At 40.1% G+C, this 15324-nt stretch overlaps 1 protein-coding gene across 7 annotated transcripts in view; it reads left to right on the top strand.

The window, feature by feature from the left end:
* Positions 1–15324, top strand: part of LOC113957701 (ubiquitin-associated protein 2-like) — a 75309-nt gene that overhangs the window by 13304 nt on the left and 46681 nt on the right. For all 7 annotated transcript variants that reach the window (XM_027665409.1, XM_027665408.1, XM_027665406.1 and 4 more), the window contains exons 2-4: positions 8491–8630; positions 12602–12679; positions 14315–14425. In XM_027665409.1, coding sequence (XP_027521210.1) covers positions 8532–8630; positions 12602–12679; positions 14315–14425 — 288 coding nt within the window. In that variant the 5' untranslated portion in view covers positions 8491–8531. The remainder of the gene's footprint in view (positions 1–8490; positions 8631–12601; positions 12680–14314; positions 14426–15324) is intronic.

Below are 15324 nucleotides of genomic sequence, written 5' to 3'. Positions count from 1 at the left end.
GTGTGTGTGTGTGTGTGTGTGTGTGTGTGTGTGTGTGTGTGTGTGTGTGTGTGTGTGTGTGTGTGTGTGTGTGTACTGTCATAGCCCAACCTTTAACTGTTCTGCAAGTGTCCTGCTGACATTGTCACTAGAGAAGTGAGGAATAGTGGTTTTGAGAAAAGTCAGTCACAGTTAGTACAGGAAGGTCGTCAGTCCTGTGCAGCTTTAGTGGTGTACTTCAGCCTTATCTGAGATGCTTTGGCCACTTAAATATTTTTTTTCCTTGTAGTATTGATAGCTTAACCAGAGTGTGAACCTGAGAACGTAGGTCTGTCCATGTATTCTTTGAAGAGAACGTCTATAACTTGCTTGGTTTGTACTCTGCAGCTGTTTCCTCACCTTCATATATATGTGTGTGCCCTGAGCTCACCCAGACTTCTTGCTGACCCCTGAGTTCACCTTGAAATAGGCTGGAAAGTTGTGCAGATTATTAGTGTCTGCAGGGGCTTTGCCTGGTGATTCTTTGGGTGGAGGGAGCCATTTGAAGAACTTCCAAGTCACCCAGCCCTCTCTTCCTGAATGAGTTTGTCTGGATTTCCTCCTTTCCGTCTCAGAGGGGCTGCTGTGAGTTTTAATGAGCTGGCAGAGTGAACAAGCCGAGGTAGGGAAAGGATGGTTGTTTAATTGTGTTTTTCCTGCAAAAGTGGAATTCATAGATGACTGGCAAAAGCACTGAATATTTAGCTGTGTGTACAAAATCATTAAAGATTGTTTTGGGTGACCAAGTTACTTTGGGGTAGTTTGAGTCTCTGTTTTAATGCCTGAAGCTTAAGGTAGGCATTTACTTCTGTGGCTGTTGGAAAAGACTGTTATAGAGTAACGTAAGTTGTGTCAGTGAGACTGTCCTAATGTTGGTTATACCCTTCTCTTCTTTGGGTAGAAACACTTCCACATTTCATCTGTTTTCTTCAGTGGAAGTTACTGGTTGCTAACAGGTATCAAAGAGGCTGAGCGTGGAGTGTTCCTCAGTAGAAGTGATACAAGTGTCTGTTTTTCTGTAAGATAGTGATATATTCAAGGTCACTGTGCTTTCAGAGCCTCTCCCTATATAATCTCTATAAGGAATTTTTTTTTTTTTTGGTTGTGTGTGTGGTGGGCTTGACCACGATCAAGTTGTGCTATACTGGATCCCAGGAAAACAAAATACTAAAGCCCTCATTTTGTCTATGGTACGTGGCTGCTGAAAAGCAAGTTCCCCCTTTCTCATGAACTTGATCCCTGTCCCTCGTGTCAGATTCAGCAGTTGTATAGCCCCACATAGTTTTCCACTGGGTAAGCTTGTTCAACTGACTCACTGTTTTGTTTTAGAGGGTTTAGTTTGCTCCTGGGTGAACCCACTGAACTCACTTCCCTCTGCAGCTGCAGGATCATAAGTCTGAAGGAAGGAAAGTAGCAATATTTCATGGTTAAGGAGTAGGGGAGCAGAAGTACCCTTTGGGGTGGTGGTTCACAGTTGTGTGGTGTTAGATGTGAGCTGATACTTGATTTTAATGGAGTAATGTTTGGGTTTTGCTCAAATTATGGACTGAATTTTGAATGGATATATAACCAGGTCCCAAATGGGAACTGAAACTCTGGTCATGTTTTTTTTGTCCTAAACTGTGCTCATCTGTCCTGCGCTTGTGTGTGAGACTTCAGGAAGGCTGTGTTAGTTCTGGCTGCAGAGGATAATGATTTTCAACCCTGAAAAGCCTGCTAGTTCAGTTTTCCTCATCTGCAATAAACCTTTCCTCTTCTAAGTACTAGTTGATGTTTTTTCCAAGCCTCTTAGTAAATACAGTGTATAATTCAGTCGCAGTGTCTATTGCAGGGGAGGACCAGGCTGTAATTCTGCCAGCATTGTTGGAAGTTGTAGATGCTGTAGTGCCCTTTGCTACTCAGGAAACTTTAGGAGGAAAAACACCATTTTCTATGAAGAGATTTGCAATACTGATGGTTCTTCACCGCGGACCGTAGCAGTAGTGGATAAAGCAAGTATACTGTGTATCGACCTGGAGAGTATTTTCTTTTGTCTCCTTGGGCTCCATTCCGCCTGTCAAAAGAGGAAGTAGTTTGTGTGTGGGTGTCCAAGTGTCACCTCTGAGCTACTTATGGTCTCTGTGTGCTCCCTGACCTGAGGTACCGATTGAGTTGGCAGTTCAGTTCAGCATGCTGTGTGGTCAGTGATGAGGATGTGTTCTCTCTTCTACTGTGGTGGCTTTTACAGAGGGTTCACATAAGAAAAACCTTTTCTGTGACGGAGAGCAAGAAATGGGGGTCTTCTGCCAAGGATTACAGAAATACCTACTTTTCCGTTCAGGTCTTAGCATATTTGGACAGGCCAAAGCTTTCCTTGAAATATTTTGTCAGGAGAAATATTTCTCATACTTCAAAAGTGAATTCACTGCCTACCTGTCAAAGAGAATTCCTGTTTTCTATATATTGTATTTTTATGTGGACCAATGCAGCCTTTTTTTTCTTGTCTTTTTTTTTTTTTATTTTTTTTTTGTTTGTTTGTTTGGTTTGGTTTTTTGGGGGCTTTTTGGTGTGTTTGTGGGGATTTTATGTTTTTATTTGTTTGTGTGTGTTTTTGTTTTGTCTAGTTCATGGCAACAACTGTTGTCTGGTCTGTGTTCTCTAGTTCTGATAGTCCTGAGTGTGGTGTTTGGAAAACAATATGCAGTTTATCTGTGTCTTTGTTACTTAGAGTTTCATTACAATTAGTGGTAACTGCGGGTAAGTAGTGCATTTTGCAGGTCCTTGCAATCGTGGGGTTTCTGATTTGTACAGGGAGGAGGACCTTATTCTTTGTAGATATTGATGTCTGAAACACGAGGTCAAGTCCTCTGAATGTTCTAGGACATTCACTGCCTTCTGATTGTTCAGTCACTCAGGAGTCTTTCAACAGAGCAGAGCTGGGTGAGTTTTGCTAACCAGGTTTTTAGCGGTCTGAAGATTGCCTTGGTTGTGTGAAAGTAGGTGGAAGTTGGTAAGGCTTCTCCAATTTTGATGTGATTGCCTTTTTTTTTTTTTTTTTAATACCAGTGAAATTCAAATTTCTTCCTTCAGAAATTTGTGTATGAATAAGGGCACTTGTTGCCTCTGAGGTTTGAATATTTATAAAGAAATGATTAGAACAAGTCTGTAGAATGTTTATTGAGAGTAACTGGCAGATTTTGATTTAAGCTACAGAATCACTAGTGTATACTAAAATGTGAAATGTGTCTGTTAGGCAGAGACACTGGGATAATAATAAAGATGTGTATTGTGAGATTAAGGAATTCCTTTTTTTTAAATAATGTTAATTATATTACTTTACTTTCATGACTGAAACATGCTCTACTAGTGGATTGAACCTACTGTTTCAGTCCCTTGTCCATATTATGCTTTTGGGCTCTGAATGTGTGACCAGCCTTTGCCTAACTCCAGTCTTATGAGGATAACCTTTTCTTTCTCTTCCTAAATTTCTTCCAAATGGTGTCTTTTCTCTTATTTGTAAGACCTATTAATATATTTGTTTGTCTTCCTTTGTATAGCATATGCTTAGATTAATCCTTAAAATAAACTTTTTTTTTTTTTCTGGTGTTAAAGAGGAATTGTTGATTTCTGCAGATCAGGTTGTGTTCTTAGCTAATTAAAGATTGTCTTGGCAGGATAATGATTTCAGTTAACAACTCAGAGGGCTTTAAGAAAGGTGGGTAAGAATATTCACTTTGTTATTTGCTACAGTTTTTTAACACAACTGGAAGTTTGTCTTAATTTATGTGTTTGTGCTGGTACTCTGGCCACTCCCAGCAGTACTCTTTCCTTGGTAGAACATGAGAGCATACAAATAGTACAGTTTCTCTGTCCTGTGATGTTCTGCCATTGATGAAGGTCAGTTTTTTTCCTATTTACCACAAAAAACTGTAAGATGACATGTGAATACTCACAGGCTCCATGAGCTCAGGTTTGGTGTAGTTGCTTGGGACAGTACACACGCCGAATCCTCAGCTCTGCTCCTGAGGAACATCTGACTCTTGCACACTCTTCCCATTTCAAGCAGCAGTAAAGATGGGGAGATGTTTTGGACAACAGCACTTGAGGGAAATGCACTGCACTGATGCTTTGCAGGCATAATTTTTCCCCTCATGCTCCTATAATGCTCCAGCCGTAACAGTAAAATCTGAGCTCACAGTTCAGGTGCAGTAGTTGTGTTCTCACCAGGCAGTGTCCTGCAGCCTCTCCCCAGCCCTGTCATTGTAAGAAATCCTTGACTGGTAGCTTTATGTTTCGAATATAAAAAAGCAATCAGACTTCTAAGGGGTTCACAGAGATTTCTGCACGTGTTGTTTATCACAGCTCCCTGTCCAGAGAGTCAAGAAAGTAACATTCTTTAGACTGCCTCAGGAAAGGAACTGAAACTGCAAATGTTTTGTTCAGCTGATGGAAATGAATAATTTAACTTCTAGAGGAATCTTGAAAGTCAGGTGGTATTGCCATGCCTGGTCTGTTCCTGGAAGTTCAGGAATAGATTTTCTGAGTCTTGAGGGGCTTGCAACTCTGTCAAGTCAATTAGTATTCTCTGTATCTGTAGCTTTTCTGACTTCATTGGGTCTAAAAGGACAAGTTCTTGCTTCAAGGAAGGTTGAACAAAAGATCACAGAAAACATTCTGATAGATTTAAAAACCTGATTTTTGTGTTGTTGTGCATTCAGTTGCTCTTTGATTCTTTACCTTCCTTTTCTCCTTCTAAAATCCAAAGGAGAAACGCAACTAAATGTGTGGGATAAGACACGGTAGGGAGACTGGGAGAGAGTAGGATTTGATAGTTTTAGGAAGGTTGGGTGTTGAGATGTCAATACTTTGTTACTGCTTTTGTAAACTGGAGTAATTGTTGCCATTCCATGTTACACAGTACTGTATCTGCAGTTCTAGTATAGCCCTTGTACTAAAATTTGCTGTAAAGACAGAAAACTAAACCGAAAGATTGAAATTTGGGATGATTTTCCTCTTAAAGGGCTCTGTGAAGTCTCGTTATTTACTTTATCAAGAAGTGCTGGAATTGGAATTCCTTAGAGCTTGAGAAGTTAAACACACTGAAGTGAGCAATTTTCTAAACTACTTAACTATGAGGCATTCTTAAATTTTAGTTTTGTTTCGGGTTTGTTTTTTGTTTCTTTTTAAAGTAGTAAGGACAACCTTGGTCTGGAGGTCCTAGACTACAGCAGTTAGAAAAAAAACGTTTACAGGAATCTTGTCCTTTTTTAATTGACATGCAAGAAAGTTCAGCTACCTTCTTTACACAACGGTTTTGGGAAGCCCTCTGTCTTTGTTTAGTGCTTTTTCCTGTTTTACTGGAGTTCTGTACTAGTATACAGAAAGTGATGAAACTATTACTAATTTCATCTAACGTGTATATTTTTCTTCAAAGTGCAGTTGTTTGGCTGTTTGCTACAGTTGCAGTGTGTCTGCAAGGTCAGGTATTAACTGTTGATGAGGGACTTTTGCAGTGCACCAGACCCTGACATGGAAACTGAAGCATCTACTTGTCAGAGTTCTTTTTAATCTTTATTAAACAGATTTTAATTAAGAATTTTCTTTCTCCCAGTCTCATATCTTCTTTCCCCATTTGATCTATGGTTAAAATTAAGTTCATCAGTTTGTGATATCCTGCTCATTGCTATGACAACAACCTGCCAAACACACTTGGTGAATGTGAGGGGCTGGAGAGAATAAGAAGCTGCTTTGTGAGAAAGGAAATGTTCAGCCCCATCTTATTAATCAGTAATATCCCACTTAATGCTCAAAACTGTAGTCACTGTGGTGCTCTGAAGGCAGTGCCTCCCTGCCTCCCTTCTGCTTGTCCCTTCCTTAGTCGGCAGTAGGTGTGGTCGGATGTGAAGCCTCAGCACTGCTCAGTGTCTGAAATAAAAGAACAGTATTTTGGAAACTCTCTTTGTAGCAGGCTGCCAGTTGTGCTTTTAAGGAGACTGGATTGTGTCTGGTGGATTATAACACATCCTTGTTGGTTGGATGGGGACTGTCATATACTGAGTGTGGGTTTCCACGCTGGTCTGAAAAAAGTACAAGTCCTGCTGCCTGTACCTTTGCTGTTTTTTGGTTTGAACCAAAATTGTGCTGCTCATGGGCTGCACAGTCAGGAGGACAAGGACCTCCTTTAAATTCCCTGTTATGCTATTCAGGTTGTTTGAGTGCTGTTCCCACGGCAGCCTGATCTTGCTGTGCCTCTTCATCTCCCAGGAGTGTTTCAAATGTTTGTGTGCCTGCCTTTTTTCTTAAAGTATCCTTTCATCCTGAAGAACAAACATGTCTTAAGCAATGGTGGCACAGAGACACACAGAAAAAAGGAAAAGGAGAAGAGACACAATCCACTTTGGGTACTATAGGTTGCCTTGCTGTAGGCTGGAGTTCAGCATATGCTTTACAAACACCCAGAAAACTCTTTGTGTCCTGCTGTCCTGTCTAAAATATGGATCACAATATTTTGAGTAGCTTTGGTGAAACTGGGGGAAAATAGCATTCCTAGGTACCACAATCTGTATAAATATGATGTTAATTCAGAAATTATGAACAAATTGAGACCCAATGGAGTTATAATTTATCAACAAATCTCGAGTCACAGTGGGCTGATTCCAGAAAATCCTGTTGAAACTATTAGCTTGTCTTTAAAGCAAGTTAGTGCTCTCTGTTGTGTGCTCTGTTTGGTTTTTTTTTTCATTACTCGTTGTACTAGGACTGATCCTTGGGAAAAAAAAAACAAACAACCAAACAAAAAAGCCCAACTAAACAAAAAACTAACTCAAGCAGATAGAAAGTTCAACACTTATCACTAACTGGTCAAAATATTTCCACATCTACTTAGTATTTTGCTTTCCATTGACATGGTGTCAGGAGCTTGTGTAAATTCTCTTTTGGCTGTATCTGGCCTTTAGGGTCAGACAGTGCTCTGAAGGCCTGTGTGTTCTGGGCTTAGAAGGGAATAAAGTCAGACTGACTTAGGAGATGGTGAGACATATTGGCTTTGGTGAATATACTCATAAAGCTGTAGAAATACCGTGTTCCAGTTCAGCTCATACTGCACTCAGTTCCTGGTAAAGGCGGACCTTTTCATGTGGAAATATACTTTATTCTCAGGCATTAAAGCATTATTGAATGCTTTAACTTGTACATAAAGAAGTTCTATGTCAGGTTTCAATTTTGACCAACAAGAATGTACTTCTGAAGTGAAGAATAGATTTAGATGATAATGGGGTTAATTGACCTTTTGATGGTAGATGAGGCTCCTGAGCATCATGAATCGATGCTTAAACTGAAGCATCTCATTGCAGCTTTGATTGTTGAGTGCCCATTACTTGTGACTGCCATTGAGCAGTTGGGTATTGAACACATCCTTGTGAGCATTATTGTGCACTGAGCTGGATGCTGGCCAGCTTGCACAAAGCTGCTGCCCTGGCAGGTTGTGTGCTGAAGCTTGCTCATACATTGGGGCTGCAGTGAGAGCACTTTGCTGCTTGTTTGCACATCTCATGCTGCCCAGGTACACCACTTGCACCAACTAAGTTATCCTTAGTTCCAGAAATTCGCCTTTTTGCTTTCCAGTGTTATGGGGACTGTGACCATTGTTAGCAGGTGAGAGATCTGTTTCCAGTTATCATAGCTGCTGTAAGCCATGCTCATCGATTAGTTTTGTTAGATGCTGTACAAACAGGAGGAATAATAGTGTCTTGTTTCAAAGTAATTTTACTGCTAGAGGATGAATGAGAATGTGAGCCAGGAGTCACAAATGGGATAGCAGTGATATGTGTGTGGGATTTGGGTTTTCTTTTGGGTTTCTTTGTTGCCATACAACCAAGACATGTTTAAAGCAGGGTAATAGTTTTATAGATTGTTTCTGTAAATAGGAGGGAGAAAAAGCAAAAATACTCTCTACAGAGGCTGGATTTAAAGGTAAGCATCATAGTTTCTCTTAAAAATGAGAGGTGAGAAGTAGGCTGTGACCTCTGTGTATGTGCAGGAAAAGCAGTTTGATGGTACAGAAAAGAGGAACTGCTCAGTTTGCGACTGTGATTTTTGTGGGGGCTTCTGACTGGTTGAAGTCCAGGCATCAAAATAAGATGGTAGGTATTAAAGAAGTTTAAGGAGTGATGGAACTGAAGCTGAGATTTCAGCAGAGTAGCAGATCGAAAAGTCTGTATGTTAAATAACTGGGAAAAGCTGTGAGATTTAGGTGTTGTCTGGAGTACAGATCTAGACAGATCCCAATCCACTGACAAAAATGCTTCTATACACTGCATTTCCCCATTTACTGTAAAGACTGTGATAAATCCAATAATAGAGTATTAAAGCTGCTTTCTCGTGCGTCTCTGTATAGAGGTAAATGCAGGAAGAGTTCAAATGGTTGCATTTGTGTATTACCTGGGTGTCAAAATCAGTACTTGCCTTAACTCATGCTCTTTTTTTTTCTTTCAGATTTTCTATTTTGTACATACATTGTTTTGTATATACTGTAAATGATGACTTCGGTGGGAAGTGAACGTACCCGGGGCACTCGGGACAAAGCGCAAATTTCAACCACACAGCCAACACAACCACAGAAACAAGTAGTACAGGTACGTGCTACCATATCAACTTCTTTGACTTGAAAGTGAGCGTGTAGTGATGTACATTTCTTCCCTGAATCAGTAAAACCTGAGAAAAGATAGGAGGAAAAATCATGGTCTATTTTGGAAGAGTGTGTTTGATTACTTGCTTGGATTACTCACTAATGCAGGAGAGAATTAAGTTGTTCCTATGTTGTTTCTGAAGGAGCTTTGTATTCTTCAGTGAGGAACTCTATGCCTGTATCAGGATTTCTGTCCTGTGACCTAACTATCCTTGGATTTCAGCTCTCCCATCTACCAGGCTCCTGATGCTCAAAGATTTGTGATCAGTAGGGCAGTTTGGGTGGGTGGGGAAAGCTTCATTAGATTCATGCTGTGTTCTACAGTGTGATTCAGCGTATCTACAAGCCACAAAATCCTAAACGTCTTGTGCAGTGACCCCACAAAGTGAAACGGTCATCCACTAGCAGACTAAAATAGAATGTCTGTTAGATGGGAATTAAGCTCTCACCCCACTGTCTCAATTCTCAGCAGCAGAGTAGTTGCATGCTTGTATGGGTTACGGAGAGTGCAAAATGACTCTGCTCCTTGCAACTCATTATTGTCTTGTCAGATCCATCTCAACGTTTGATTCAATTCAAAAATTGTCTGTTCTCTGCTGGCAGAGTGTGCATCATTCTAGAAGTGCTCCTCAAGGAAATATTATCTTTTATTGTTTTCTGGACGGTCTTTAACCAAGGGGCTCTTGTTCTGTTTTGTACACTGTTTTTTTTTTAATTTTGTCACCGCAAACCCTTATCTCCTTATGTTGCAGCATTTTGCATAGTGGTGATTCATGTCGCTGTGGATTTAGAAAGTGACTTCCAACATATGAAGTTGAATTCGTTTTTGTTTTAAAACAAGTAAGGAGTATAGCAAACAGGCTGGTGGAAGTGGTGGTTTCCCCTTTTTGCCATTTCACAATTGGATTACTCTGCCCAGTTCTGGGTTCCCTGGTGCAAGGCAGACCTTGGCAGATGGGAGCAAGGCCAGTGAAAAGCTGGAAAGATGGTTGTGAGGCTGAAGCACAGAATGAATGAGCGGTGCCTGAGGGAATGGTTTGTTCAGCCCTAAGAGGGCAAGGCAAGGTTGTGTCTTCTGTTCAGGTACCTCATGAAAGCTTATAGAAGAGGTAGAAGCCAGCTCTCCTCAGAGAGACAATGGCACGAGCTGAAACACTGAAAATTCCAAGTGTTATAAGGAAAGAAACTGTTTACTGTAAACACAGTTGTGGATTAGAGATGTTGTGGGATCTCTGCCTGGCCCCAAGCAGCTTCTCTAATGGAATATACTCTCAGTGGGACATTGCAGAGTATCACTGGAGGACCCTTCCAACTTATGGGATTCATTGATTTTAAGCATTAAGTCTTTCAGATCTTTTTCTGAATTTTGTCTATTTATTCTACTTCTTGCATAATAGGTACTGATTTGGTCATTTCAGTGGAAAAGGTGGTTATTTAATACACAACAGTTACATTTTAATGCACCATATTTTTTATTGTTTAGGTATCAGATGGACTTTTCTGCTTAGTCAGTCTTTACAGACCAACAGGAATTTGTGGATTTTACTGTTTAATCACCACTGATTAATTTTTCTGAATATTGAATAATGTTGCTTTCCCAAATGGAGATTTCATTGTCATAATACCACATTGATCATAATTTAAGTTATTTAAGAAATTTTATCATGGTTATTTTGCATTGCATCTGGATAATAAATATGCCATTTTATTGTAAGATCTGGCCTATTACTGTCATGTAATTTTGTTTTTTGCCCACTTCTGTTTTCTGGTAATTTGAAAATTTTAGTTAACATTTTCCCCATTCTGTTATACTGAAAAGATAATATATGTTGTCAGGTTGAGTAAAGTCTTAGCTATCTTAAAGATGGTACTACTTTCTTAGTCACAATGAAAACTTAATTACACAAGTACAGGATACTACAGTGTTACTTGTAACAATGGTGCCTTAAAGATAAAGAACCACTGCTTGCCATGGAAAAGCTAGAACTTTTTGTGACACTGGTTTGGTGTTTGTGTAGTAAACGTATCTCGTCAGTTTTTGTTGTTGCTTTTTTTTTCCTTTTGAATCTTCAGTTCCATCTGGGTCTAATCCACTGGCATAAATATAAGAACCTGCTTGTTTCTAAGCTCTCTGCTTACACAGGAAAACTGGAGATAGTGTCACATATTTGTAATAAAATTGGTATGTTTTTGTCTCTCATTGTGCACTTGGAAAAAAAGTTGGTTTACGGAAGAAATGAATCTTGATGGCTTCCTGCTTTTTGGTCCAATATGCCGTCACGTCTCTGCAGAAATTACATTGTCTGACTGTTTTTGCTCTGGATATCTTCAAGGAAGATCTCTTCACTAGCTTAAACATTGCAGTTTGGCTGAGGAGGCTGTAGTCAGAACGAGAACAAGGATCAGCAAGACTTAAATTCCTGAAACCAGCAGATGTTTTTTTCTGCTGAGCTCTCAGCAGACGCCAGGAGTGAGCTCCTTTGCACAGAGCACTGCACTGACAGGGAGCCTTCTCAGGAGGGTGGCACTGGGGAGTTCCAAAGCAGGCTCTCCCCTGTGCTACCCAGAGGAGTGACATAGGAGGCTGTCAGCGTGACACTTCGACGATGTGAAGTAAGGCAGAGTATGTAACTGTGTTACAAACACTAATTCTCTTGGAACATTCTCTCTGAGCACAGCAAGTGTCCCTTCCCTCAAGGAACTGGGACAGCTGCAGTAACTTTTCAGCAAATAAGCAGCTGGTGGTGTACACTGGAGTAATTTTTAGACTCTTCTCAGCATTTATACTTGAGCTCCTCTAGAGCTTGCATTCGTGGTAAACTCTAAAAGCCAGTTTGTGCCTGATTAGGTCTGAACTCATGAGGCACAGAATTTCATGTGTGTATCCTGTGAAGTGGGCAAAAGGTGGGATTCAGCCAGCTGCCCGTGGTGAATCCTTTCAGTCAAGAATTTCAGAGGATGAGCTGGTCCCCCTTTCAATGAAGAAGAACATCCACAGTGCATCAACTTGTATTTTGGGTCCCGACTCTCTTCAGTTTCAGCCTTCTCTACATGAGACAGCAGCCTCTTCTGTTTGAGCAGAAATCAAGTGAGGCTCAGGATCTTGTAAGACACACTTATCTTTAATGTTTTCTCAGGATTGCAGTTCAAGTGGCTACAGATACCACTCTGTGAAGAGTGGCCCGTGTGATGTGACATCTGTGTTAGAGTTGCTTTCTCTCAGGCCCAACCATAGTCTGTTTGGATTTATGGCACTTGTCTGCATCCATCCATTTTAGTCTTTCAGCTTTTGGAGAAGTTGCCAGTATGGATTTGTGGTCCAGAAACATTAGAGAAGCACCAGATACTTCATCAACAGCGAGTTCCTCTAGCAGTTTTCAGAGACCAGTGTTCGCTCATAAAAAAAATAAGTGCAGCTGTTCATGGGCAGAGTCTTGAGGCATGACTCAGTCTCTAAGTGCTCATAAAACTAGAGTGGGGTTGTTGTTGAGAGCGTGGTGGAAGGTGATGTGAGCAGGAATCATCAGAGATGTGGTTAATCTAGAAATATCATTGCCAGTTTGTTACAATAAAACTCTTTACTCTGGAGTGGTAGATCCTAAATAAAATTATAAGATTAATACTAAAACATAGTCTTCTGTAGAAAATTCTGTATTATTATATGGTTATCTTGTCAGTGTGGTGACCTTTAACTGTGTTTCAAATAGATTAGAATGTTGAAGTTACTTCTGTCCCAAATAACATTTAAAACTGCCAAGTGGGCATAGAGAAGATGTTATTTCTTTCCCCGTAGCATTTCTGTGCTTGTTGTGTATGTTCTTTTCGAGAGTCTTGAGGAAAAAGACAAGGACACTAGGATATACTTTTGAAAAATATAGTTACCTTTTGTGTACTTTATTGGATGTTATCTTTTTTCAGGCAACAGCAGAACAGATTCGCCTCGCTCAGATGATCTACGATAAGAACGATGCAGATTTTGAAGATAAAGTGAAACAAGTATGTTTCTTATGGTACAGAGTTTTTTTTGCACTGCAATAAAGTGCTCTAAAGCTGGCTTACATTTTGGAGCTAGAGCATCTGTTTCTGGTTTAGATGAAACCCTTTTCAGAAGGATGTAAGTTTAACTAGGAAAAGGTGCTCTTATTGCTCTGTAAAGTCTGTTTACAAGAAGTTGTGTGGTGATATAGCTCTGACTGTATAGTTACATTGGTGTATTTTCCTTTGTAGACAAGCCTTTAAACCAAAACTCATTTGTATTGTTGTCTCTTCCACAGTGTATCTCTCTAGTATTTTGTCCTGATGCTTAATGGTTGTCGGAATAAAGAGTGCATTCCATGTCCACATGTACATGCACATGAGAAAAATGTCACCTATGTAAACGGAGTTTGCTAATATCTTGGAAGTTTTTCAGGAAAAGTAAAAATAATCACTGCTTAAAGGTGAATCAGGGTGTTATTTTAAAAAATAAATCATCTGGCCTTGCAGATCTGTGTATGCATTAAAATGATAAAATTACACTGTGTAAATGAAATCTCACACCATTTCCTCTACCATGTGAGTGTGGGGTGTTAGATGACCGAGCTCCCATTACCCAGTTATAGCTGAGATGATTAATTAAAGCAGTCCTGACAGTCTGGGCCCTGTTCTGCTGTGTGTATTGGTGATTTTATCTTAGTGAACACATCACAACTCCTAAAGAACCTAGAAATACACGCAGAAGGAGAGAAGAATTAGCTTGAATGTGTTAATGCAGCAGAGGAGCGGATTTCTTGATTTCTTTTCCTTTGTAAAACTTCCTCTGAAGCATTATTCAATGCTTTTTGTTGTTCTTGTTATAAACTTGTTCTGTTGCTGTGCCAAAAGTGTAGTCTTGTACTTTCTGAAGCCACTACAAGCCTCAGTAGTGCTTGTAACTGTGCTGGAGGGAAGGAGAAGAATTTAATTCTGCGTAGGAAATCTCCAGTATTTTACATTCTGCATATGTATTTCTAGCTCGTGTAGGTTTTGTTCGTTGGATGAAGTTGCTGGATGCCCTGTGACAGACTGTTAATTTCTGTCCCACACTCCTCAGGATGTGTATCCCAAGTCCACAGAGCATAATTCAGAACTAGGTCTCCTTAACCAGCCATCACTTATGACTCTTGTGTGGCCTTATGCTGAAATGGATCAAGGGAGCCAATCTGGCTAAAAAAATAACCTGTTTCTTAGTCTGAGTGTTTTTCCAGATGGATCTGTTCTCTGCCATGTCTTACCTTATGTCTGTTCTCACAGTGGGATAAAGAGGGACATACTTGGTGGGGAGAGAGAGGATGATACTGGAACTATGCTGGTCCTTTACATCTTTACCCTCGTATACTGCTGTATCTGCGTTGACAGCATTTGCTGCAAGCCTACAGAAATAAAAAAAAAAGATGTGAAAGAGTGCTTTCTTGATTACCAATTTATTTGTGCTTCCTGCTGTCTCCTGTCTGAATCCCAAGCAGATCTGTAAAATGCAGATTCCTTTATTCAGGAGTCTAGTTTACCCTGACATGATAGTTATGCACTTTCTTATAGTCTGTGGTGGTACTAACTCTTATTTTCTTATGATGATAATGTAGATATTTTAACATGTCTGACTTTTACTGCCAGCTTATGGAAGTCACGGGGAAAAACCAGGATGAGTGCATAGTGGCACTACATGATTGTAATGGGGATGTGAACAGAGCAATCAACATACTGCTGGAAGGAAGTTCAGACACGGTAAGGTTTTACTTCCATGTTAAACTTCTCCTTCTGTTTCCTGCATTTTTCAACTTCTGCATGGGATTGGGAAAGTCATATTTTGGAAGCTTTCAATTTCCATGTCTCCATTAGAATTCTTTTGAAGGAAATGAAGACCAGGGCAGTTTCTCTACTGCATGCATACCTTGGAGTAGGCTGAATCTGGAAAATGTTGTAGGTGTTCAGCTGGTCTCTTACAGAGTCCTCTGCTTTCATTTACATGCAACGATTTTAACTCTGCAGCAGAACTCAGTGCTCCCTCAGACACAGCCCTGTTTCTTGCTGCGGTTTTTGTAGTTACTGTGTAGGCTCTCCACAACCATGAACCTGTTTGTCACAAAGGTCAATCTTTAAAAACCTAAAGGGCAGGCAGATATTTTAAGTTGTGCTGTAGGTGAGTATTGCTGGTATTAAAACTGGAGGAGGTTTCCACATCTGGAAGTTGCATTGATAAATGCTACTTATGGCAGGAGAGGATGCAGCAAGTAGTTGGTCCTTTCACTGTGTTGCTCATTTGCATGACATAATTGAAAAACAGAAAGAGGAGACTAAACAGTGTGTATATAACAACAAATGTCACTTAGAATGTTGCACAGAGCAACATTTTATCCCAAGAAATACTAAGAAAGTATATTTCACTGCAGCTGAACTTTTTGCTGGAGTGACTTCTTACAGTTGGTCCAAGGCATTAAATTAGATTCCATCTCATCTAAATTGGGAAAGAAACTTGGACTTCCTTTCTCGATGCTGAACACTCAGTATTTCCTGTGATTTGTCAGGATGTGTACTCTGGCTTATTGTTAATGAGGAAACTGGCCCCTCACACACCCTAAATCTAGGACACACACCGTTCTGACTGAGGGGACTTGATTTTCTAT

Source organism: Corapipo altera, unplaced genomic scaffold (assembly GCF_003945725.1).
Source record: "Corapipo altera isolate COAL_440 unplaced genomic scaffold, ASM394572v1 61045, whole genome shotgun sequence".
In the NCBI taxonomy this organism is placed as follows: Eukaryota; Metazoa; Chordata; class Aves; order Passeriformes; family Pipridae; genus Corapipo; species Corapipo altera.
The sequence above is the reverse complement of the archived record's forward strand: the minus strand, read 5'-3'. Positions and strand labels throughout refer to the sequence as shown.